Genomic DNA, 23,581 nt, shown 5'->3' with positions numbered 1-23,581 from the left:
GCTGGATGAGTGCCACCTCCAAACCCACATCTGACGCAGTCTGGACACCTGATCACATCAGCCTCCAACGTGGGGAAATCCCAGGCATGGGGGTCATGCTGATGACACTCACAAGCAGCCCAGCAGTGCCCAGGAATGCCCACAGGTCTGGCCAACCTGGGGCTGTGCCATGGAGCAGTGGCAGAAGGCCAGGAGCAGAAATCCTGCACAGTCCACCTGTGTCACCTCCTGCTTCCTGGAGCAGCACTGAGCTCAGCCTACATCCATCTCCCTTCAGTCCCTCTATCCTGCAAAGCTGTGAACCTCCTCTCTGCTTTCCCCATTCCACTTTTATTGTCTTTCCTCATCTCTTTTAATTCTGAAGCACATCCTTGCAGCCTTCTCCCATGGGTGTCCCCTCAAGCTCCAGCCCCACAGCTCCACCTTGGGATGAAGGTGAGGTTCTCCAGCCCCATAGCCCCACATTGGGGTGGAGGTGAAGCCTGGAAAGCCTGCCCACCACCCACCCATCCCTTGGGAGAAACCTGTCTTTCCAGGGAGGGAGAGAAGCATGTGGGAAAGCCAAGAGCCCTGGAACGTGCATGAGGCAGGGAGAGATGGATGTGTGATAGCTTGTACCTGGCAGCTCTGATGGATAAAGCGTGTTAACGCTTTCAGGAGGGGCTGAGCAAAAGATCAGGAGGTTTGTGCACCCCTTAGCAAGGCAGGGGGCATCAGGGCAGTGTAGGGAAGGACATGGGGCAGACAGAGACCACAGGTATTGAATCATAGAATGGTTTGAGTAGGTTGGGGGATGCTGGTGCTGTCATGGAGCGCAGGCCTGCCTGCAGCTAGGGGATTTTCTCCCTGGCTTCCCTGGAATCCTGGAGCCTGACATGACATGGTGGGGAGGAGGAGGATGCCCCGGGCCCTGCTTCCTTCTCCTCGAGCCTCGTAGCAGGGAGCAGTGCTTGGGAAGGGGGAGCTGTGTGTGCAGCTCTTCTCTCTGCCTTCAGCCACACCGGATCACCGCTCCATCCCACGCCGAGTGCTTTGCACACATCCTTCATGCTCAGCCCCAAGCAGGTGACTCAACCCAACCACCACCAACGTGCTGCTTCCCTCCGACTGCCTCCCAGCCCAGCATCGCACCTCGACCCCTCGCGATGCCCACAGCCTCCCCATAGCACGAGGCAGCCGTGGGGCAGCAGCCAGGTCGGCTCGCAGGTGCTGCGGGGCTCATCGAGGCGGTGCGGGCAGGCGATCCGCCTCCTTCCCACCCCACCCCACGCCCTGGTAGAGCTGCAGGGACTCATCCATTCCCCGGTTACTAATATGCAAATGGTGCTTTTGCATGGGCCGGGCGCCAGGCTGCTGGGTGTCAGGGCACCCGAGGGAGCCGGAGGTGGGGCGAGGCGTGGCACGGAGCCGCATGCTCACCTGGCCCTGCATGGCAACAGGCAATGGAGCTGTAGGTCCCGTCGGGAACGGACCCGAGCCCGGTTCGAGAGGCAGCAGCGGGTGGCAGAGGAGGGAGGGCAAACTGGCCGCCCCTGGTAACCTGGGGCTGACGGCAGGAGGAGGCTGGGCGCACCGAGGGTTTCCCCCCGCCAGCAGGATGGTGAACCTGGAGTCCGTGCACGCAGGTAACGAGGGCGGCAGGAAGGATTGGGCTGCAGGAAATGGGGTTGCTGAGGTTCCTATGGCTTTTCCCCCCTCCTCTACCTCTTTTTCTCTCCTGTTGGAGTCAGAGATAGCGGCTGGCACAAAGGGGTGGATGCTGCCCTGACCCTTTTGAGGGTGCGCAGTGTGGAAGTGCTGCTCGCACTGCTGGCACCAACGTGGACTGCAGAGCAGAACAGAGAGAAAGACATTGGGGCAGCTGGAAACTGGGCAGGCAGTGCCTGAATGGCAGGTCTGGTGTCATTGGGGTAAAGCTGGGAGCAGTGAGAGGGGTGAAGTCACAGAGGGATGCAGGAAGGATGTGTGAGTGAGGGGGGAGGTGGGCTGCAAGAAGAAAAGGGAATGACAAGGAGGGAGAAATGAATGAGCTGGGAAATGTAGGAGGATGGGGCAGCTCCATCGTGGGATGGGGGATATGGGGAGGTGATATACAGAAGGAACAAGCGCTGCTCCCAGGGGGGTTGACACAGAGGTGCAGCCTGGCTCCCATCCCAAAGAGCCCCAATGCAGAGTGGAGGGACCATCCTCAGGCATGTGGTGCTGTGAGCTGGGTCCTGACAGCCCCTGCTATGGGGTGATTGGGGCAGAGGCCACGTGCAGCTGAGCTGGGAGCCTTCACACCACTGGGAGAGGCAGAAGGAGGCTGGCAGTGCGGTGGGGTTTAAGCACCTGTGCTGGGTGTGCGGCATCTCCCGGGGCTGCGTCCCCCCCAGGCTCCTTTCCACCCAGCTGCTCGGCTTGTGGGCGACTCTTTCTTCATGAGAAGATTCCCCACATTGATACTGTGCCCTCTGTCAGAGCCCGTGGCATCGCTCCCAGCGTGGATTTGGCTGGGAGCTGTGTGATGCGGGGCTCACGTTGAACCTCCCTCCCCCAAATCACCCACTGAGGGGCCCGAGCTTCCAGCAGCGGGTTTACAGGGAGGGAGACAAAGCTGAGTCCGGTTGCTTGCACGTGGCAGAGCACAGCGCAGGTAGGAGGGAGTTATCCCCATTGCTGCAAAGGGAGATCAAGCGCTTGAGCAGCTTGCAAGGCCGAAACCCACATTGCTCCCCCTATGCAGGGTCTGCACAGCGCTTCCCTGCAGCAGAGCAACCCGCATCTGCACCTTCTCAGCTTCCTGCAGCCTCTGCACATGGAACACAGCAAAACCCATCAGGCTCCAAGTGCCGGACTCAGCCAACCCAATTTCTCCCCACTACTTTCTTTATTTTCCTCTTAAAGCCACCGGGCTGGTTTACGCCGATGCTGGTGTCAGAACGACTCTAAGGAATGAGGGCTTGGGAAAGCTTTATTTGCTGACACCATTTGTTTCGGCCAAAATAGAGATGCAGATATATCCCCAGAGAAGTGTCTGCACCGGTAGAGTTGCTTTGGTCTGGGTAAACAAAGCAACCTGCCCCTTCTGCAGGTAGCTGAGCTCCGGCAGCACACTTTTAATATGGCCCAGGCCACAGCGGCGGCTCCTAATGGGGCTGTGGTTGGGAGTCAGGCAATCCCACATTGCATTATATTTCCCAGCCATGCCTGCACTCAGCTTGCTCTCCATCTAATGCAAAGCTGCACGGCAGGAGCCCACACTTGGCCAGCCTCAATGCTTTGCAGCCTGCTTTGTCTTAAATCATCATACGTGGGGGCTTAAACTGTGCCACTCTGCCTCTGGATTATAGTGAAGGACATACAGTTCCCATCATCCTGGCTGTGCTTACATCAGAAAGTCACCCCCTGCATCCCCAGCCATTGCTCCCAAGGACCCCTCAGAGGATGCAGCACTGCTACCCATGTGTGTTCACCCCTATCAGCAGATTTCCATTGAAAAACATTGCTTTTTAGCCCTTGGTTGTTTGGGGTTTTTCTGTTTTTTGGGAGGAAGGGTTCATTCCCTCCCCCCCCCCCACCCCAGTGCATGTAAGCTAGAATAACTTGTGTCAGGGTGATGAGGGGAAGTCGAGCCTCTGCAAAAACAAAACCCTTTTGCTTTCTGTATGAGAGCATCACAGGGCATCGCCTTATCTCCTGGCTGCAGCAGGAGGGAATTAAACTGATGGATGATACCTGATAAGCAATCAAGTGGCAGATGCTGCTCCTCAGCCCCCTACGCCCCCATACGATAACCACAGAGGGGTGAAAGCTGCTGCTGGCTGCACGCTGCCTGGTCCTGACCCGATGTGAAGGAGCTGGGGGTGCACAGAGCACCTCACTTTGCTGCTTCCCTGCTTTGTTAAGTTGTATTCTTATTTTATTTGATGAGAACTTGGCTTCTCCTCCAGCTACCTCCTGGCAGCAGACAGAGCCGAGCGCTTTGTAGCCTGCCTAAGTCAGGGTCCCCTGGCAGCAGTACAAGACAAGAAGATGTTTATAGCTGGAGATAATTGCTCTTCCTGCAGTAGAAATACTTAGAAGCCCCACTAAATGCTCGTGTCTTAATTGCAGAGGGATTACTTGAAAAGAAACGCTTTTCCCTCTCCTTTTCCTCCCTCGCTCCTTCAGACAGTTTAAGGAGAGGAAGTTTCTGAAGTGCATGGCTGGCTCCGTGCATGGCTTTACTGCTTTATCTTCCTCCAGACTTTAGCTTAGGAAAGAATTTCAGACCTTAACCTAAAGGAAGGTCTTCTCTTTTGGCCAGAATCAGAGAGTTTGCCATTTGCAAGCTGGAAGCTCCGATAGGAGGGAAATGAGAGAGATGTGCTTGCTCTATTGTGAGCTATTTGGGCTGCGTGATGCCTTTAAGAAGGCACCTGCCTTTGCTGTCCCACAGCAAACAGTGAACAGTGCTCTGCTTCCACGCTGCTGTTATTCCCCGATGCAAATAGTGGGACTGGTGGGGCTGGGATTGGCTGTAGGAGGCACATGCAAATCACTCCGTTGGGTCTTTATAACAATTTATTCTTTTTTTTGCTTTTTCTTTCTTTTCTTTTTGTTTTTTCTCCTTCCCTCAACACGCCATGAAAGGGTTAAAATTCCCATGCAAAGGGGAGAAGAGGGCGAGGGGGTGTCCGTCTGAATTTGAATAGATATTCTTCCTTCTTTTGCTCTGTGTACTTTGACTCTGTTAAGGAGGAGACGAGGGATCCTGTGCAAAGTTGGTTATTCCCACTCTTTCCTTTCAGCTGTCCCCGAAGGAGAACGTGGCCCCGGGTGTGGTGGCAGCCATCACTTCAAGGGTAAATGATGAATTTATTGGCATTGAGAAGGATGGAGAGAGATGTGTTGGATGGTGCGGGCTGTGTTCTTCTGGGGGCAGAAGAATAGCGAATAGTTTGGGTGAATGGTTTGCAAGCAGATGTGTTGGGAAGAGCAGAGTTTTGGAAGGAGCAAACCTCCCTGAGAGCATCCTGCTCCACGCAGTGCCAATATAGCACCGAACCAACACCAGCTTGGTCACAATGTCCCAGAATGAAAGGATTAGATGGAGGGGAGGATGGAAGCTGGGAGGAGTCCCCTTTTCCTCCAGGTATGGGGATGGAGGGTGGTGCCCCCCAGATGCTGTTCATAAAGGAAGAGCCTGGGGGGGGTTGGAGGGCTCAGAAGTGCCCCATTGCCCACTGTGGGAAGAGGGATGGCACGAAGGGTGAGAAGCACATCAGTGAGCTGCAAAGGGGGATGCGAAGAGCAACAGGAGGGAAAGTGCATCCTCGGAGCTGATGAATATTCTAGTGGCTGTATGTTGAAGGAATCAGAAATTTGAAAGTCTGATGGTTTATTATAATTACACATTCATTTGTGCTGTTTAGTGGAAGCCACATGTGCCTGTTGCCTGGGACTGTGACCTGTTATTAAAATCAGTTGTGCCATCTTCTCTCCTTTTTTTTGTTGTTGTTGTTGTTGCAGAGATCAAGATGAGCAGTGATGCGGCGGATTCCACAGACACCCGGCATGAACCCGACCAAGTGGAGCCAGGTAAGGGGGTCTGGGACACGGGGGGCTGTGGGGCAGAGGGGGGTGCTGGAAGTTCCTGCCGTGCTTTGCTCTATGCCTGTTGCTCTGCATCGCGCTCCCGCAGCCAGCTGGGAGTTGATCAAAAAATGTGCTCTGGGCGAGGATTGCACCCGTATCTTGATCAGCATGCAAGCTCCTCTGTCACAGCAGTGAATCAGTGTGTGGCTCGGTAACGTCCTCTGTGGTTTCAGCAGGGAAATGTGCTCCTCTCTTGCCAAATGAATTATGCCAGTGAAATAGTCCTGGGCCGCTCAGCGTAGCGCCAATGTTGTATGCGGGTTTGATGCCAGGGATGTTTCCCCATACGCAGGGCACAGGGACTCTGCCTTTATTGGCCTCGTGTCTATATAAAAATGGGAGGGACTTGTGGAATACCCAAATCCAGCCGGGTCGTTCCAGCAAGAAGGGAACGCTGCTCATCTTGAAGCATGATGGGGTTTCTCATCCCGCTCCCACCTGATGCTGAAGCCCCAGATTCCCTTAAAGATGCAAAGCTGAGGAGCAGAGTGAGAGTGGAACAGCACTGAGTTATTCTAGTTCACCTTTTGCTTCGTGCACTGCTGTGAGGTGTGAGATACACTGGAAAATCAATGCTGTGTTTTCCAGCATCACTTCTGCCTGCAGTAGGCTTTGAAGGCAGGACCTCAAGGACTGAACTTTACAAAGGCTTGTGTTCGGGTTCCTTTTCAGGCCAATAAACAGCAATAAGACAAGCATTAAGCACCCACTGGTTATGGTTACAACAAACAAAGATTACTAGAAACAGAGAGGCTCATCTGCAGAGGTAGAAATAAACACACAGTTTAAAGCCAAAACTCATAGACAATGTATGAGAGTTGTTGCTCTTTGGAGAACACAAAGCTTGGGGTGGGAAATGTGTAACAACAGATTAAAACTTCACAGGGAATGATTTTATTGCTTCCCTTTTGCTTTTGTCAATTGAGAGGGGAAGGAAAAACAGGAGATCTTGGTGAAAGCCAGAGAAGCCTAGGCATGTTCTAATGGGACTGAAAGTGCCCCTTTATTTATGCTGTGCATTGAGGCCTCGGCGCTCTGAAGTTATTTGACGCAATCTAAGGCCGAGATACAATCTGGTTCTATTCATGTCTATGAACTCTGGTTGACTTTGGTCAGGTCAGCTCATGGCTTTCAGCCGACCCCACGCTGGTTTTTGGAGACGGATATTTCCCAGCCTGGCAATAAACAGCCTCAGCTGCTCCAGCCCTTCCAAATCAGTGCTGGATGTAACTGGGCATTGAATAAGGAGTGAGAGTCCCCTGGAATGGGCTGGCACTGATGGGCAGCATGGTTAAATGGTGGTGAGGGAAGGCTGTGCTATGCCAGAGCTGGGTTTTGTCGTGGCTGGATGTTATCGGGAGAGCTGCTGCTAATGGCACTGATGTTCAATAGAGGAGAAGCCAGCACTAAAACTGTTGGGATAAAACATATCCAGTGTAAGCTTCCCAGAAAGCCATTAGTGCAAGCCATAGCGCCTCTTCCGAGTGGGGATGGAGAGGGTTGAGCAGTGCTCCAGGAGCCTTCCCATCAGGCAGGGATAACAGGATGGGTAAACCTCCCTCATTTACCACAGACCAACCCTTCCCTGTGGACTGATCAGGCTTTTCTCTCATGGGAGAGAATGTTGGCGGATCCTTTGGGGCCCCACACCACCCATAACCAATTGAGCCCCCCAGGGGGCTGCACCAGATCTCCCTGCTGCCCTTGTGTACCTGAGCTTCCCTGAGCCGCTATATTTTCCCTCATGTGCAGCATGGGAGGAATTCTTACTGCAGCACCTCATCTTTTGGGGTTTTATTTACCAGCTTCATGTGGTAAAGGCCTTTCTGATTACTGACTAATTAATTGAAGGCCTGTTTCCTAACAAACCGGACTGCTGCACAGCTTTCCAGGAATCATGCTCCCTCCATAGAAGGCAGTAGTTACCAAACGACCAATATTATCTCTTCCAAAGAATGGAAATCTTTCTAGGTGCAGATTCACAAAGGCTTTTCATCACATAAAAGACGTAGACTGGCTCCAGGAGGAATTTTAAATAATAATAATAATAATAAAAGAAATCTGGAGGGAGCCGGGTGCCAAAATGCTTTTGTAAACCAAGCCCTTGATCTGAAACCGATGCCTGCAGATCTGATGGGAAGTGATGGTAGCAGAGGTATCATCTCATCCTTTCATATCACCGCCAGTTCCAGGCTTGGAGGGAGGAAAGGGTAATCTGGGGCATTGTTTTACTTTGAAAGCATTTAACAAAGATCGTGGGGCTTTTCCCTTTTTTGAGCAAATTTCAGCCTTTTTTTGTTTTTCCTTTTTCATAAGAGGTCAGGAAGGCTCAGCTTGGATTCTTCTTTATTTCTCAGTGCTGATTTCATACAAAACACTTGGAAGCTTTTAATGAGATGCTCTCCAAAAGCTCACAATTGCTCAAGCTGTTTCCCCCCCCATAGTTGTAGTGAAATTCCACCATGTAAGAGAAAGAACCTATGGAATATCACCCACCCAGTGCTGCATCTCCTCAGCCCTTCCATGCTTTCCTTCTTCCTTTCCCATCACGATACATATGTGAGCAGCAGGGGTTATTCCTGTAGGGGTCTATCAAGGCTGCGTGGGGCCATTCAGCCCCATAGAGCCCAGCTGTCCTTGCAGGGCCCTCCTTGCCCTGTATGATGCTGGTAGGGCTCTGCGCACCCGGGGTGCTGCGGACTCCATGGGGGGTAATGACAAGCTCTTGGCTCCGAGCTCTTTTCATCTTTTTAAACTGATGAAAGCCATGCCAGCAAGTTCTGGGTTGGTTTTTTTTATGGGAACTGTGGGGGCTTGGCACTGCCGAGTGTCGCCCCTGGTCTTCAAGCCGAGAGGCAGAGATCTCCCCCTTCTTGTGGTTTATCTAAGCCCTCTGTATCTGATGCAACAAAATGCTGAGGTGGGACTTGCCTCCGTCTGTCTGTTTGTTTGTGTCAGACACTTGTTCCCCGTTTATCTGCTTGATCAAAACAGGTTACACCAAGCAAAGCTACTTCCCTTTGATTTCATCTGTTGAGGCTATGGGGGGGAAGCCAAAGCCTTAACAAAAGGGCGATAGGGAAGCTCTTCAAACACAACCATCGGTAACCGAATAGCTGCAGGCGCTCTGAACATCTTCCCTCCCCACCCTGCAACGCGGGGAACTGGACAACCTGCCAGCAGCCCGGGGCGGGTATGATGGGCATCCCAGTGCACAGGGAGGGAGCTGGGATGTGCAGCTTGGGGCAGCCCTGCAGCCTTGGTGGCAGTGGATGGAGCTTTACGTGGCTGGGATCTGGGAGCAACCAGGTTTGGGGTTGTGGCTTCAGACAGGTGGGCTCTGGCAGCAGCATCGTGGTTGTGTTACCCTCATAGCCTGTGTGGCATCTCTGGGTGCATTAGGAAGCAATAGAGTAGATGTTGCTTGCTCTGAAGGTTAGGAAGAAGTTTTCCTTTGAACCCTAAGAAAATGGAGGCTGTGAGGAGGTACGATGCATCTGCTCCTATGGTCTTGCAGAGGGGATGGTTCTTTGGATGTCACTCTTCTAAACCACACAGCTTATGGCAGCAAGAGGTGACACCTGCCTTCATCCAACAGCCCCCAAAGCCAGGCTGGCCACCAAAACTCCCCAACCAAGCAAAAAAAGCCCTATAAGTACCCTATCTCCTGACATCTCCGATCATGGATTTTGCATCAAATCTGCAGTATGGAAAATCAGAGCCCTTGTCTCTCTGCCACACCATCCCTGTACAAATGTAGTCAGTCCATCTGTGCTCCTTGTCTCCAAAGTGAGGGTCCTCATCTCGTCTCCCACCTTGGTGCCAGGATGTGACCTCCTGGCTGCAGCTCTCCCTGCTGTCCAGGGTCACAGGGTTTGTCATATTCCCATGGTCAGCCTCTAGACTTGCCAGGGAGGGTTTCTTTCAAACTTTATGGCTTATGCCTTAATAGAATATGGAGGCTTTCACCTCCACATCAGCTTCTAACTCAGGTAGAACACATGCCCAAGAGATGGAGTGAGATGGGTACTCGGGTTTTGCACTGCTCACTGACACAGCTCACCAGAGATGCCCTGGCTGAGCCCATTTCTTTCTTTTGCTGTTATCTCTTTGGATGGGGCTGGAGCCTTTTGAGGAAACCTGGCCTTCCTGGCCCCACACCTCATCCTTGACTGCACCTCTCCCAGGGGCAGCTCTCCCTGGTGAAACTTCCCTCAAAGCCTCCAGGAGCAGCCTTGTCTCTTTCCCCTACAGCAACCAACAGCCCCAGGACAAGTCCCAAAGAAGTAAGAGCAGCAGCAGCAGGGCTGGAAAACAGCTGGTTGCTATGACAATGGGGCTTGCTCGGGATTTGCATAGGGCTGGTGATTTTCATAGCACAGCCACATTTAAGGCGAGCAGGAGAAATTTCCATATTCCCAGCTCCAAGTCAGTTGGGGCGTGGGGGAGGCCAGGAGGGGGATATTTGAAATTCAAATGAAGGTGATTAGGGTTTGAGGTTGGGTTATTTTATTTTATATATATATATATATATATATACTTTTTTTTTTTTTTTTTTTTCTTAAACATCCCATTATGGAAGAGGATAAAAAAGGATGGGGAGGGGAAGGGGAACAAAAGGGCTGGTTTGACTTGAATTAGAGGGGCAAAGGAAGAGCTGGTCTGATCTGCCTCTTGCCTCTGGCCCAAGAGAAGAGACGTGCCCTCTCCCAACACCTGCAGGTGAAATGTTTTCCGTGGGAACAACTGCTGCCCTCGGGTTTCCTTCGGGAAGCTGCCCCATTCTCCCACACTCACTGTCCTGTTCTCCCCCTCATGCCCTGACCCACATGGAGGGTACGGTTGTGACACTGGGAGATGGGAGCTCTTGCAGGAACAACATTGGTGTGATCCAGGGGTTTGCAAATGAATTAAGCACTCAAGTGAAAGCTTCCCCTGCAGTCTTTGACTGAGTCAGCGCAGATTCGCTTTCCTTGCTAAGCAGCCTTGGCTCTCCCACAGAGGTGCTGCAGTGCCCCACTTGGGTCTGTTTGTGTTGCTAGAGCAAACAGCTAATAGGGAAACTACAGCCCTGCTTGGCTGCTTTGCAAACTTCCCATCCAGTTCACACTTTCCCTTTCTCCCCTTAAGAAGCACTGCTGGAGTTAGTTAGCCTTGGGAACAGCGAGCATCCCAGCAGGGGTAAAGGAACAGAGCTAGGGTTGCTCAGCTGCAGTTTATGCTCCTCATCACTAGCAGGGACAGGTGAGGGTGGTCAGGGTGATGGAACTGAGATGTGAAAAGTTGATTGCAGCCAGACCCCCCACTGCTGGGTCTGCAGAAGTGGCTGCTGGGAATGGTGGAGAGATCCACAAGGTGGTGGCTGAGTATCCAAAGGGAACTGAGCTGCTGAGGATGCTGAATTACTTTGTGATCTGGCAGAACTGTGCTACGTTCAGTGCAGGTGAGAGGTTTCATTGCTTATAGCGTGTGGCTCAAGTATTGTTCATAGCCATGTTTAATGTCACCGTTTCTTTACCTGCTTTTGGGTGATGCTTTAATTTCACGGGTTGTTCAGGCTGAGAGATCTGATGCTTCAGTCCATGTGAGCAAGTTAATTCTTCAGGTCCAAGAAAACATATCTTGGAAGATGCTCTGCACCCAGCCTGCTTTATCAGTCCCCAGTGGCACTGTGCTTCATCAGCTGCAGTGTTAAATACTTGAGGACAGGAGAGAGAAAACTTAATTCTAGCTCTTCAGTACTCTGACCTGCTCACCTCATGGAGCCAGCAATGGGAATAGGCAGCTCTGGAGGTGATTCATCCCTCTGTCCTAGGGGTGAGGTGAGCTCCAGCTTCCTCTCGGTGGCTGTAGAGGCAGCCTAGAGCGATTGGCTCCCAATTAGATGCTGCAATTTAGACATCTGAGCCTCAACCCCCTGCCCGCTGTCTGCCTGGCACTGTTCCCCCTCCATCATTCAGCTGTTCTGAATTACCCTCCCAAATGCATGGGGCAGAAAACTGATTCCCTGTGGGAATTCCCCAACACCTGCTACAGGTTGAAATTGCTCTCTAATTCCCCCATCCCTCCCAGGATCAAACAGTGAGGTGAGCTAAGCATGGAGCTGGGTTGGAAGGAGAATGAAGTCAGAAGAGGTGGCAACCTGACTGTGTGGTCAGGTGGCTGTCAGTCCTGCAGGTGACATCTACATGCCTTTGCTTTGTGAAGGGGAAGATGTGTTGCAGTCTTGATGATTTCTTTGCTTTCTCCCCTGGTGGAGCTTTCATCCTTGAGTTCTGGGTAGCTCCCAGTGGGAATCGAGTCGGATGGGATGGAGTGTGGATGCTGGGTTTTCTCAGCGCACGGAGCTTCCCAGACTGGGGGGGAAAGCAACTGCTTTGCTGCTCCCATCCCCAGAGAAACCTCCCCAGGCAAACTCGCACCAGATCTGATGCCAGTGCTATGCAAAACAGCTGCCAGGTGAAGCGAGGAGAGCCTCACGGTCCCTGTCTGCTGTGCTGCAGGGCTTATCGCTGCCTCTTCCCCTCCATCCAGGACACCCACGGCAGCCTCGTGGATGGGGAAGCTCCTAGGAAATGTAATGCGTGGAGCTCAGAGCTCCCTTTATATGCCAAGATTTCCATGGTTGGGTGCAGTTATTGGAGAGGAGGGCTGCATTGAGCCTTTGGGATCCCACCGTGTCTGACTGCGTTGTTGGCTGTTGAGGAGCTCCAGCAAAATGAGTGGAGTTCTGGCAGTTGGGAATCTGCTGCCACTTACACTTTTCTTTCTTTTTATCACCCGGAGCTAGGAAAGATTAAATCTCAAGTGCAGATCCTCATTGTCTGAACAGCTCGTTCCTTTAAGGAGAGAAATAAGTGCTTCAGCGTGGGTCCTGGTGCTGGTAGGAGCTGGGAGAGAACTGATCTGCTTTTAAAACGGTGGTAGGAAAGTCACTGAGTTAGCTGGAAGAAGAGCTGTTATCCCCATCACACCCCAACCTTGGCTTGCAGCTGAAATCATGTTAATTGTACTTGACACACAAGCTTTTACCGAAATAGAAAACCATGAGATCTGTTTGCAAATAAATCAGAGAGCAAACACTCATGGATCCTGCTGAAAAGTGGCAGAGATTTGTGTATCCAGCTCCCATTTACATAACCGCTGGGAGCAGAAATCACCTCGCCCCGTTTTAAATATCTCACTCTTGGACATCTAAGTCTGAACCGGTCGTCCCTGGGTTTCTTTGTAGTCCATAAAGAGAAATTGTCACATCCAGAGGGCTGTTCGTCTCTGTTTGAGATAGGAGGCTGAGATAGGTTGGGGGAATGGCCTCTGGAGGTTCTTGGTGCTCCTTGTTGTCTGCTGAGAAAGCCTGGGGCAGTGGCTCAGCCTTGGATGCCCAAGCTGCAAATGGGCTCACGTGGATCTCCATGCACATCTCCAGCTTGTTCCATCACACACAAAAAAACAACCAACCAGACTTCATATGAGGTGGGAAGGTGCTATGTACTGTGGGAGAGGATAGGGGGGAAAAAAGCAAAAGCCTGATGGAGGCAAAAGCACAAGGTGGGAAGGTTAGAAGGAGAGGATGAGGGGATGCGCTGAGGAGCTTGGGCCTGGGCGCTTTGAAGCTCTGTGTGTTTTGGCAGAGCCTTGTTTGGAGAGCTTGGCTCGTGGCGTAGTGATGCAGCACGGAGCTGCTGCCCGCTTCCAAGAGCTGGGGTGTGCGGGGTGACTCAGAGCCCTCATCACTGGGACCCAGGGATTTCCCTCAAGGTCTTTGAATCTTGCCTCATCAACATGCTGCATTTGAACGTGAGCGAAAGTCTTGCATCCAAGAAAACCAGAAGATTTACCTTTTCCTTCCTGTTCTATTTTAGCAACTGGGAACTTTATTTCCTTCTCTCCTTCCTGCCCTTCTTCCCTTCAGCTACTGCCATTAGATTGCATCAACCCCCCTGCATACCCCCCCCGCTTTGAGTTTCAAAGGTAGAAGCAGCAGGCCTTGAAGATCCTCACACAGCCCTGCTCAGGTGTGTGGATGCTGATTGCAATCATCTATTAACACTATCAGCATTCCCATCGCTTATCCGTGCAGTCATTGGCGCTCGGAGCTGGAGCTCAATGAATGAACCAATTCCTGGGGTGGAGAGGTGGTCAGGGAGCAGGTGGCCAATGGCCGGAGAAGGGAATTGGATGGAAAAGGTGATAGAAAAAGCTTTGAAAAGCTGCTCTGGAAGAAGTCAGGAAGGAGGATGGGCTCTAATGCAGAAGAAATGCAGACAGGCTGGTGGGAAAGGTGCAGACATGGAGTGGGCACATCACCTCAAAGAGCTCTGCTCGCTCAGTGGGGGATATAATGCATGGCGTGAGCTGAGGTGCTGGGTTAGGGAAGAGGCTTGAAAGCAAGCAGTGAGCTGGATGTGTGCTCCTGCCTGAACAGCCCCCCTGAGCTGCATCCCAGCTCCGTGCAGGAGACGTGAACTCTTGAACAACGTGATGTGTTGGAGCTTGATCAGATCACAGGGCACGGGCTGTGCTTCATAGGAAACGTTATACTGGGGGGGAAAAAAACAACCTGTGAGGAGGAGGCGGCCCCCCAGGGGCTTCTGCTGGTGGGATATGAACAATTTAGGGTTATTTATCATAAGCCCAGTTGGGCTGGAAGAGAATGGGTTAGAGAATGGCTTGCAAAGAGAAAGGAAGGGGTTTCTTGGGGTTGCCTTTGCAATGAAGGAGGCTTCGTGGAATCCCTTAAAGCGCTCATCTCTGCAGAGCGTGTAGCCTTTCCTCTGTGATGTTCCTGATGAATTTGGCAGGTGTGATGGGGGGGGTGGGGGGGGAGAATGTTTATCATCAAAGGGGAATGAGTGAGGGCCTGTGCGGTACCTTCAGGCTGAAACCTGTCTGATTTTCCCCCAGTGCCTGCCAATCTCTCCTGGAATCAAGGAGACGCCTCTTGAGCACAACCCCACGGCACCCTCTGTTCCTTCAGATATCCCGTAATTACCCGGTGCCACACGGGTTCCTGAACATCCCTGGTTTGCAGCCCTGGCCACCTGCTTGTTGGCCTCTCCCACAGCTGGTTCTTTGTGTGTAGCTCTGGATTTCCCTGGGCATGTGTTACATCCTCCAGCTCTTCTCTGTTGCAGCCCTGTGCTCCCATTGCTGCCTTCAAGCCGCCTCCACCTTCCTCTCCTTGCTTCTGCTGAGCCAGCAGCGTATCTTTGGTTATGGAAAGCTTAGCTAGATACTGACTGCCATTAATACTGAGATATTGTTTTTCTCTCTGTTTCATTGTAGGAAGTGAGCAGAATGGGCTGGACTTTAACAGGCAGGTAAGACGCTCCCTGGATTCTCCTTCTTTCTTGGATTGCTGTTTGTTTGTTTCTCATCTCGTTGAGTCCCAGGCAGCTCCTGCAAGGAGATAAAACTGTGAGGCCGTGAGCTACTGCTAAACAAACCACAGAAGTCCTTCCCAGTTCCCTTTGTGGGACACAATGGCAGATAAAACGCTGGGTTTCCAGGCTTCCCCGTTTCATAAAAATTCAGTTAATTATAGAGTTTCTTTAAATCACGCTTTGCTTGAGGCTTTCTCTGCCTTTTTAATTATTTCTATTGTCATTTAGAAACAAAAGGGACCACAGTTAACACCAGCAAATGAGCAAACCCCACCACAAAGCTCCTTGCATTCGCGCTACGTGCGACACTGGCACTGAAAGCACTGTGGTATGCAAGTCTGGGAGCACCGGGCTGACTCACAGGAGTATCAGCAAGGGCTGGAGATGAGGTGGTTTGAGGTCTTGGAGTTCCTGGGTCAAGACCAGGCCTGCCTACAACAGCAGATTTCTCTTTGCTAGGTGGTGGTGGGGATAAGGGGACACCAGTGGCATATATGTTCTCCTGCAGGCAAGGTGGAGGCAGGTGGCAGCTCCGCTCATGGTGTAGGTCTTGAATCTGCACAGAAACATGGGTGTATGCTGCAAGTCTCAAGCTAAAGACTCCTATGGCCACCCACAGAGCTGGGCTTAGACCTTGGAAATCAAAAGAGTTGGTCTGGAGAGAAAAGCCACCAACCAACCTGCAGGGCCTGGAGCTGGATGGGGAGCTGTAGCAAGGAAAATAGCTGCACGGGCAGCCACCAGCACCCAATGCTGGCACTCCTCAGTGCACAGCAGCCTGTCTGATTCCAGCTTCACCTTCCCTGAGTCCAAGGGCTGCAATCTTTGCAGGCTCCCCACTGGCAGCAGGTGGGCAGCTGGTGCTGCCCCATCACTTTCCTGCCCTCCCACCTTCCCTCGCTGGTTCTGGTCTGGCAGATGTCAGCGAGCTGCTGTTTGTTTGGTTGGTTTGGCTGCTTTGGCATTGGGTGGGTCGTAACTTCCTATCAAAAGGTGTCTTAACACGTTCAGCCATCTTCCAGGTTTTTGGAAAACCCAGCTGAAAACAAAAAGTCTTGTGTCTCCAGCTCTGTGGATTGCAGAGCCCAAAGCACAGGCTTTTTTGCAAGCCAAGAGAAGAATCCAATCTGCTTCTTGACGGGCGATAAAAGAAAATTCCCTCCAGATAGAAATAAGCACGAGATCGTTGCAAACTCTTCCTATGGCAACACCACAAAGGTGTTATAACTGGATCCTGGGCTGAGGTTAATCGAGGAAATGCTATTGACTGCAGAGCTGTGTTATATCTGCCAGTGAATGGGCTCATTATCATTAAGCTCCTGGTCCCCTGCATGCTGCTAAATAAGAGCTGCTGGTCAAGGCGTGTGGCCAGCCCCATAGTGAGTAGGATATGGGTGAGCCTATGGGTGGACGCGGGCCCTGCAGGTGGTGTGGCTCTCTGTCTCCCTCACTTGGCTCTCCTAAGGCCACGCATAGAGCTGAGCTGCTCTTCTCATTGCCATTATCTCAAATGAGCCCAAACGCACGCTCACGTTTCGGGTTGACCTCAGCTATTGGCGAATTTATCTTTAATTCAGCAAACAGATGTCGAGCGATGAGAAAAAGGAAGAGGGGAGATATGGAAATATCAGAGCGCTCTCATGTAAAACCAGATGCTCGTTCATTAGTTGGTGGGTTTTTAATTTTGGTTTGGGGTTTGGGTTGGTTTGGGGTTCTTTGTTTTTTTTTCCCCCCTTCTTTGTTAACTTGCAATTCAAGTTTTCAAGCTGAAGCCAGTGAAGTATGGTTTGAAACCCAACTCTAAGCTGAATGCGAGAGCTCTTTGACTTTATTTGGAGTGTTGGGCTCTAATCGCTTTGAAGATCATAAATCTCACATCATTTAAGCCTCTCCCCCAGCCTTTGTAGATGGCCTACATTTCAGGTCTGCTTCCCTCCCCTGTTGTGCTCCAGGCAGGAGGAGAAGGGTGGAGTGACCTGGTTAGACCCCTTCTTGCCTCCCAGTTCCTTGCTGGGACGGCTCTCACCCTGCAGATGGGGAGGAGGGAAACTCTTGTGGAGTTTGAGGTTTTCTTGCAGTTTGTGGGTCAGCTCTGTGCTTTATGAGAAAGCTGCTTTCTGCTCCCTCAACCTATTTGGCAACCATCCTTTTTCTCTCCCCCCTTCCCCCCCTCTTCAACCTCTCCTCCCACCTGGATGCAACAGTAATTTGTATGTGAATGAGAGGGGAAAGGGCGTGTATGGAAAAAAGCAGCATCTTCTGCCTTGCCTATCTGGTTTGGCTTTTTATTTAGAGAGTCTAATGCCGGTTGTTTCCTGTTTATATCAAGGGAAATGCAAAGAGAGAGTAATCAACTTTCACCTTCAGTGCTGGCAACCTGGGGAGGGACATCTGCTTCTTGATGGTTTGGGATCATGGCCAGAGCGTGTTGGGGTGTGAAGTAAGGAACTCTGCAAGGGTGGCTTCAGCAAAATGGCTCTGGGTCCAGAGCTCTGTTTGGATGCATTGCATCCGAGACTTTCCTGCTGCTGTGCAGTGCTGTTCACCAAGTGGGGAGACTTTGTGTCATTTCCTCATTAGTACATGCAACTTTCACCCCGTGAGATGGATGTTTGTTTTCATAGGCAGCTCTGTTCTGGAGAGCAGGTAGTTTGCTCTTTGTCTGGAGTTAATCTCTGAAATAATATTGGTTCTGGAGTAGTCATAAAGCTGAGGGTGATGGTTTTGGGTGACTGCAGGTGTTGTGTGTGTGATATGCACACAGCACACCCACAGTTAGCAGGGGAAGATATAGATCCTGGGTCGGTGACTTCTTTTCCAGCAGGGAGGTGATGGATGGGATCATGTTGCTCATTGCTATGTGGCAATGCAGCTCTATTTGCCCAGGCAGAACCAGAGCTCCTTGCAGAGATGCTCTCAATCACTGAGCCGCACTCCAGTGCTAGGACAGAATGCATCTGTGAGGTTATGGATTCCCAAGGCAGGGAAGGCTTAGCAGGATCTCTATGTGCTCTGTATCCAAATATGCCATGCAGTCTAATTCCAGCAAGAAGCTAAACCCTTGCAGACAGGCTGTCATTTGTTTAATGGTAATGATGGGTTGGAGATTTGTACCAATAGAAAGGCGATGCTGCCGTGAGACCTGACCATATTGCAGACAGATGAGCAGGTGATCGTGTGCCCAGGTAGCCCGGGGCTCTGCATAGCCTGAATTTTCTTGTTGGTTCTTTACTCCTATTACTTTACATTCTTTGTTTCACACCCATTAGAGATGTAATGTGGTACAACCCTTTCCTATGGATCTCCTAGAAATACGATCTTGGGAAGCAGGCAGCTGGAAGATGTGTTGGTGTCTTTTATTCTTTGATTTACAGCTGTTCTGAGGGAGGAGCTGGATTTTCACATCTGATGTCCTGTAGGCACATGATGTGAGAAAAGCAAGCAGGCAAACTGCATCATCTGAGATCAGAAATCACAGGTGGCCCTTTGCAGCACCATTAATAACGCCCTGACCTTGTTTGGTCCTTTCCACCCACACGTCTGAAGGTGCTTTGCTAATGAATCGAGCATCCCGGTGTCTCCAGAAGGTAGGGAGGTGTTCAGCCCCGTCTTGCAGGCAGGCAGTGACTGCCCAGCTTGTCCCAAAGATGCTGTGATTGCAGCTGAAATCAGCGGGTGCTTCATAGGAGAGTTGCCTGTGGACATCGAGGCTTATTGTAATCCAGGGACTCACTCCCTGACTGAGCCGGGATACGAACTCCCATTCTCTGATTCATAGTCTTGTGCTCAACCACAGACAAGTTCTTCCTCCCCTCCATCCTTTTGAAGGTGGAAAGAAGGGCCCAACTCGCTCGGTACTTTGTTATTAATATCTGGGATGCAAAACCTGCAGATTTAATTTTGCTCAATCAGGGCTTCCCTCCCCCCGGCGATCTCTCTCATAGTTTTTCATTCCACTTTGTGTTCCCACCTCCCCCTAATCTCATGTGTTCCCTGGATGTCATTTCTGTTCCTGCTTGGCTCTCCCTGTGGGTAGTTCAGGTTTCAGTCTGCCCTCCAGATTTCCATCCCCGTCCTGTTTTGCCCTCCTCTCGAGGGGAGGTTCCCATCCTGCTTCCTTCTCCCCTCTGGGGATCAATTCAGATTTCACTCTCTCTTCTTCTCCGCATCGCCCCGGGGTCTCAACCAAAGTCTTGCAGCTGCTTTTCATCTCTTGAGCCTCTTCTAGCTGGAAATGGGCCCGGCTGTCCATATCTACCTCGGCTGACACTGGATCTAAGCAGAGCACCACCTTGGGTCTTTCCCTTTTGAAGTTCCCTTGCTCCATCCCAAGGATAGACTGATTGCATAAATTTGTATGTGTGCTGGTTCTTCATTGAGATGCAACCCCTTGGGAAAGCGTCAGAGAAAGCCCTGGCTGGAGGGAAAGTCCTGTGTTTCTAAATATGGCACTGCTTTGCTTAGAACAGAGATGTAGAGGAACCTCTTCTGCAGGCTAGTTTTGTTTTGGCACCTCAGAGGCCCTCAGATGAGATTGCTGGGAACCAACTCCAAAGCACGCTGCTGACTCTCTGGAGATGCTTATGGGGGGAAACGATGGAAATAGGAGGAAGGATTTGGATTTGTTGGGTTTTTATGTATTCATTATTATTGTTGTTTCTCAAGGGTTGGATTGAAATCACTGAATTTGTTTGGTTAGCCACTCTGATTTGGGAACAGCCCAACATTGCTTCGGAGTTGCTGGGCTGTACCAGGTTCTAATGTCCAGTTGCAGTCCATTCACAAACTCCATCCGTCCCTCTCTGACCTGTATTTATAAGGTATTTCCTACACTTGTGGCCTTGGCCCAATGGAAATGCATCTCGTGCTGTTGTTCCAACACAGTCTTATAAATCAGGAATGGACAGGCTGGTTTCTTTGTGTGAGTTCTCTGTTCCAGTCATGCTCTTCTCACCCTTTGGTCAATGTTTTCTGAGCTTACAGGGGATTAGCTCTGTTTTCATGTGCTAAAGAGACATAATGATCTCTTCCATAATAGAAACTGAGCTCAAGGCATAGTTGTCACCATCAAGGCGATATTTAGGTTGCCCGGCACCTTTTTAAGCATGGATATGACTCTCTTGCCTGCTGGAGGATGGCTCATTGGTAATAAAGAGAAGACTCTAAATTCTTGAAGGCCTTTCATCTGGTGAGCTCCGAGAATTCAATCAAAGCCTGCACCACCCAGCAAGGGTGGGGCCCTGCACCCATTTTGCAGAAGGGCAAGTCATAGCATAAGAAGGTGAAGGCGATGGGGTTTCAAGCGAGGCCTCTAATTTTGGCAGCCTGACATCAGAGCACACTTTCTCCCGTCCCGGAGGTGATGTGCTCACACTCCATGTGAAATCAGTGGGTTGGGCTGGTGGAGCTCAGCCCCTCGGGGGGCAGACGTGGGGTTCTCCCTATAGCACACCCAACACGTGGAAGTCACCCAGAGTTCTGTACCCTCCATCCCCTCCCTGCTTTTCATATCGCTGCCTATAGTGAGGGGTTGGAACTAGATGATCTTTAAAGGTCCCTTCCAACCCAAACCATTCTATGATTCCACTCCAAGCAGAAAATGATGTGTTGCTGTCCAGCAATGTCGATCTTTCTCACTCTCCCATAATAAGTTATATTCCCTGTGTGCCTTTGATTCCATTCCTTTCCTTGTGTTCCAGTTCCCATGGGCTGTGGGTGCCAAAACTCCTCTACCCCAGTCAGAGGGACCTGCAGAGCTGGGTTGGAGCCAGTTGATTGCAAGTGAATTCCTTACCAATGCGGGATGTGGTGAGAAGCACCATGCCACTGAGGGACCCCCCAAGCATAGCGCTGCTGGTGGGTTGTCAGACCTGAGCACTGCCTTCCCACAGTCCCAGGTATAGGGATGGTTTGTGGCTGGTTGGCAGCCAGAAGGCATGGAGAACAAGCAGAGTCTGCTCCCCATCGGCTGGAGATCTGTGGGAAAGGGGAAAAATTTCATGAGCGGTTGAAGGTTTGGTTCTGGCCCCAGCGAAGCTCTATCAAACAGCTTTGCTTCTGACTTCAACAGGAACGTGGTCAGGTTCCAGGGAACCTGTGCAAGCACGCAGGAGGGCCTGGGAGAAGCCATGTAGCCTGATGTGTGTGAAATCGGATTGATAAGGAAAGGGGCAGGGATGCAGCTCAGGGTGGGAGAGGAGATAAGCACCAAGGTGTAGGCAGAGGTGGAGTTCTGGAGAGCTTTGGAAGTTGGGCAAGTGGAATTGAGTGCGTTTCAGGACCAGTGCTGCAATGTATGGGGAGATTGGTGCAGGAGGGCAGCGCTGGGGGGCAGTCCTGGAATGGAGCTGTGGGAGAAATTGCAGCCTTTATGGTGGTAAAGCAGTTTTCCATGCTTTGTTTGGAGGTTCTTGCCATTCTGACTGAGAAAGTGACATCCTTTCCTCCCTTTTTAATATAAATACTTCCAATCTGCCATGTCCACAAGTCCTGGCAGGGAGGCACCACGTGCCTGAGTACCAGTAATAGGAGTGAAGATGCTCTGACTGTCACTATCCCTTGGCCAGTTCTGTGTTCTCTGGATGCCAACAGCCACCCCAAAGCCCTCAGCTCACACAGGGACAGTTCAGCTGTGAGCAGTGACCATTAGGGGTTGGTGCTCATCCAGCTCTGACTCCAGTTCCCCTCTCAGTGCTGCACATGAGCATTTTGAGTCCTGTTGCTTGGTGCAGAGAGCATGGGGGACTTTTTCCTGTTCTATGCCTCAGTGCAAAAGCAGTGTGGTTAGGCTGTACCAGAAGTGCTGTGAATGCAAAGTGGAGTGTGGCTCCATCAGTTCCCCTTTGTGGAGCACATCTCTCAGCCACGCTCAGTTTTGATTTCCCACCCATCCTTTTACTGCAGCCTTGGCACAGCCAAGAGCGTCCTGCGCTGAAGCTCAGAGGGTTAAAGTATTATCAGATCAGACCTCAATTGATAAGCGCCAAGGCCTCTTAAAGCTCTGATGCAGGTGCATTGAGTTTAGGGATTGCACTATAATTTTTCAGTGCGCTGTTATTACTGAGCAGTAGGATGTCATCTGTAGGCATTCAGCGTGGGATTGATTCTGCTTTTGTCATGCTGTCAGCTCCTAAAGATCCCACCCTCTGGTGTGAGAGGATGTCAGTTTTTATAGGGGGGGATGCTGTTGTATTAATGTTGGAGTTTTCTGCTTTCTTCTCAGTGTCTGTTAAGCCCTGCTGTGTGTGCAGGATAGCACACGTGGAAATAGTAATTGCAAGCCCATTATTCTTATTGCAGTAATTTATTATTAGCGTGTGTTTTATTTTATGGTGCCCACATATGCAGGTAGTTCACAGGGAAGCACGCTGACGCCATGGGAAGGTGGGAAGGCTTGGTGATATTTGGTTCTACCATAAGGTATCTTCCCTTGACTTCAGGCAGTGCTGCTTTAGGAAATGGCACTTGGGAAGTGATTCAGCCCAGGAAGAAATGTACTGCTTCCTTTTTGGTGAAGGGCAATTGGCTCAGACCCTCTGAAGCTCTGTGTGCCCAATCCCCTCCCCAGCAGCCATACCCACTCCTCTCTGCAGCTGTAGCAGGAGGGATACGCGTAAGTCAAAGGCTTAAACAGTCATGAATTGCTGACTGTGAGATAAGCTAGATACGAGGGCAGATAAATACCTGTTTCAAAGAAGTTACCGGCTAAATAGAAACTACCCAACACGTACAATTGTCTCCAGCCCTAAAAGAACGACCGCAGCTCCTGCACGGTGCTGGGGAAGGCTGGTGTGGCTTTTGGGGTAGCTTTTATCTCAACATGGGTTAAGCATCCCAGGGTGGGCTGAATCACTCAAGTCCCATCTGTGCAAAGAGGGGTGCTGCGTCCCATCAGTGCTCTCCCATAAGAGGTGGCTTAGGGCTGTGTGCGGGCAAGGATGAGCCATGCCAACACACAGTGCCCTGCTTTGCTTCTTTCTGGTCTAGGGGCCGAAGCCAGTTGCTTGTTGTTCATTACCTGAATTGCTAATTGAGGCAACGTGCAGCACCTCCAGCCGCCCCTGGCATTGGCGCTGGGTGGATGCCAGGAGCTGCAGCCAGAGCTCTGTCCAACCAATGGCATCCTGCTGCCAGCTCCCCGCCGTGCACGTGGCTCTCTCTGTCCGTCTGTCTGTCTGTTGGAAGGGCACGGCCTTCCACGTGCTGAGACCGGAGCTGCTAATATGAACCTCTCCAACTTCCTCGTGTAAGGCCAGCTCCGTGCAGCTTTGCAATATGTCTGCAGGATGTTTTCACCAGCCGAATGTTTGCCAAAAGTTCACAGATCAGTTACAAAACAGATGTACTTTTCTTCTTCTTTTTTTTTTCCTCCCCTTCTTCCTACTGGTAAGGAAGAGTTTGTGCAGTAATTGCAGGCAGGTTGGGAGATGTTTTCTTCATAATTCTCCTTCTTATGAAATGTTTATGAAACACCATCCACAAATCAGTTACGCAAGCAAAGCCGAAGAGCTTTGATCATTTTCCATCGCCCTCAATATGTTTCTTAGTTTGTTTTGCTTTTTGTTTTTGTTTTCGGGCTA

The 23,581-nt window shown here is 51.1% G+C and overlaps 1 protein-coding gene across 2 annotated transcripts in view; it reads left to right on the top strand.

The window, feature by feature from the left end:
• The first annotated feature begins 1,404 nt into the window (after positions 1 to 1,404).
• Positions 1,405 to 23,581, top strand: part of POU2F3 (POU class 2 homeobox 3) — a 33,450-nt gene continuing 11,273 nt past the window's right edge. The window contains exons 1-4 of one of the 2 annotated variants that reach the window (XM_015884213.2): positions 1,405 to 1,625; positions 4,773 to 4,826; positions 5,494 to 5,562; positions 14,905 to 14,939. In XM_015884213.2, the coding sequence (XP_015739699.1) occupies positions 1,412 to 1,625; positions 4,773 to 4,826; positions 5,494 to 5,562; positions 14,905 to 14,939 (372 nt within the window). In that variant the 5' untranslated portion in view covers positions 1,405 to 1,411. Of the gene's footprint in view, positions 1,626 to 3,698; positions 4,827 to 5,493; positions 5,563 to 14,904; positions 14,940 to 23,581 lie in introns of those variants that run through there. The other variant, XM_032449090.1, reaches the window with a different exon arrangement.

This window comes from Coturnix japonica, chromosome 24 (genome assembly GCF_001577835.2).
Source record: "Coturnix japonica isolate 7356 chromosome 24, Coturnix japonica 2.1, whole genome shotgun sequence".
In the NCBI taxonomy this organism is placed as follows: domain Eukaryota; kingdom Metazoa; phylum Chordata; class Aves; order Galliformes; family Phasianidae; genus Coturnix; species Coturnix japonica.
Note: the sequence above shows the minus strand (reverse complement) of the source record. Positions and strands in the feature narration are given on the sequence as shown.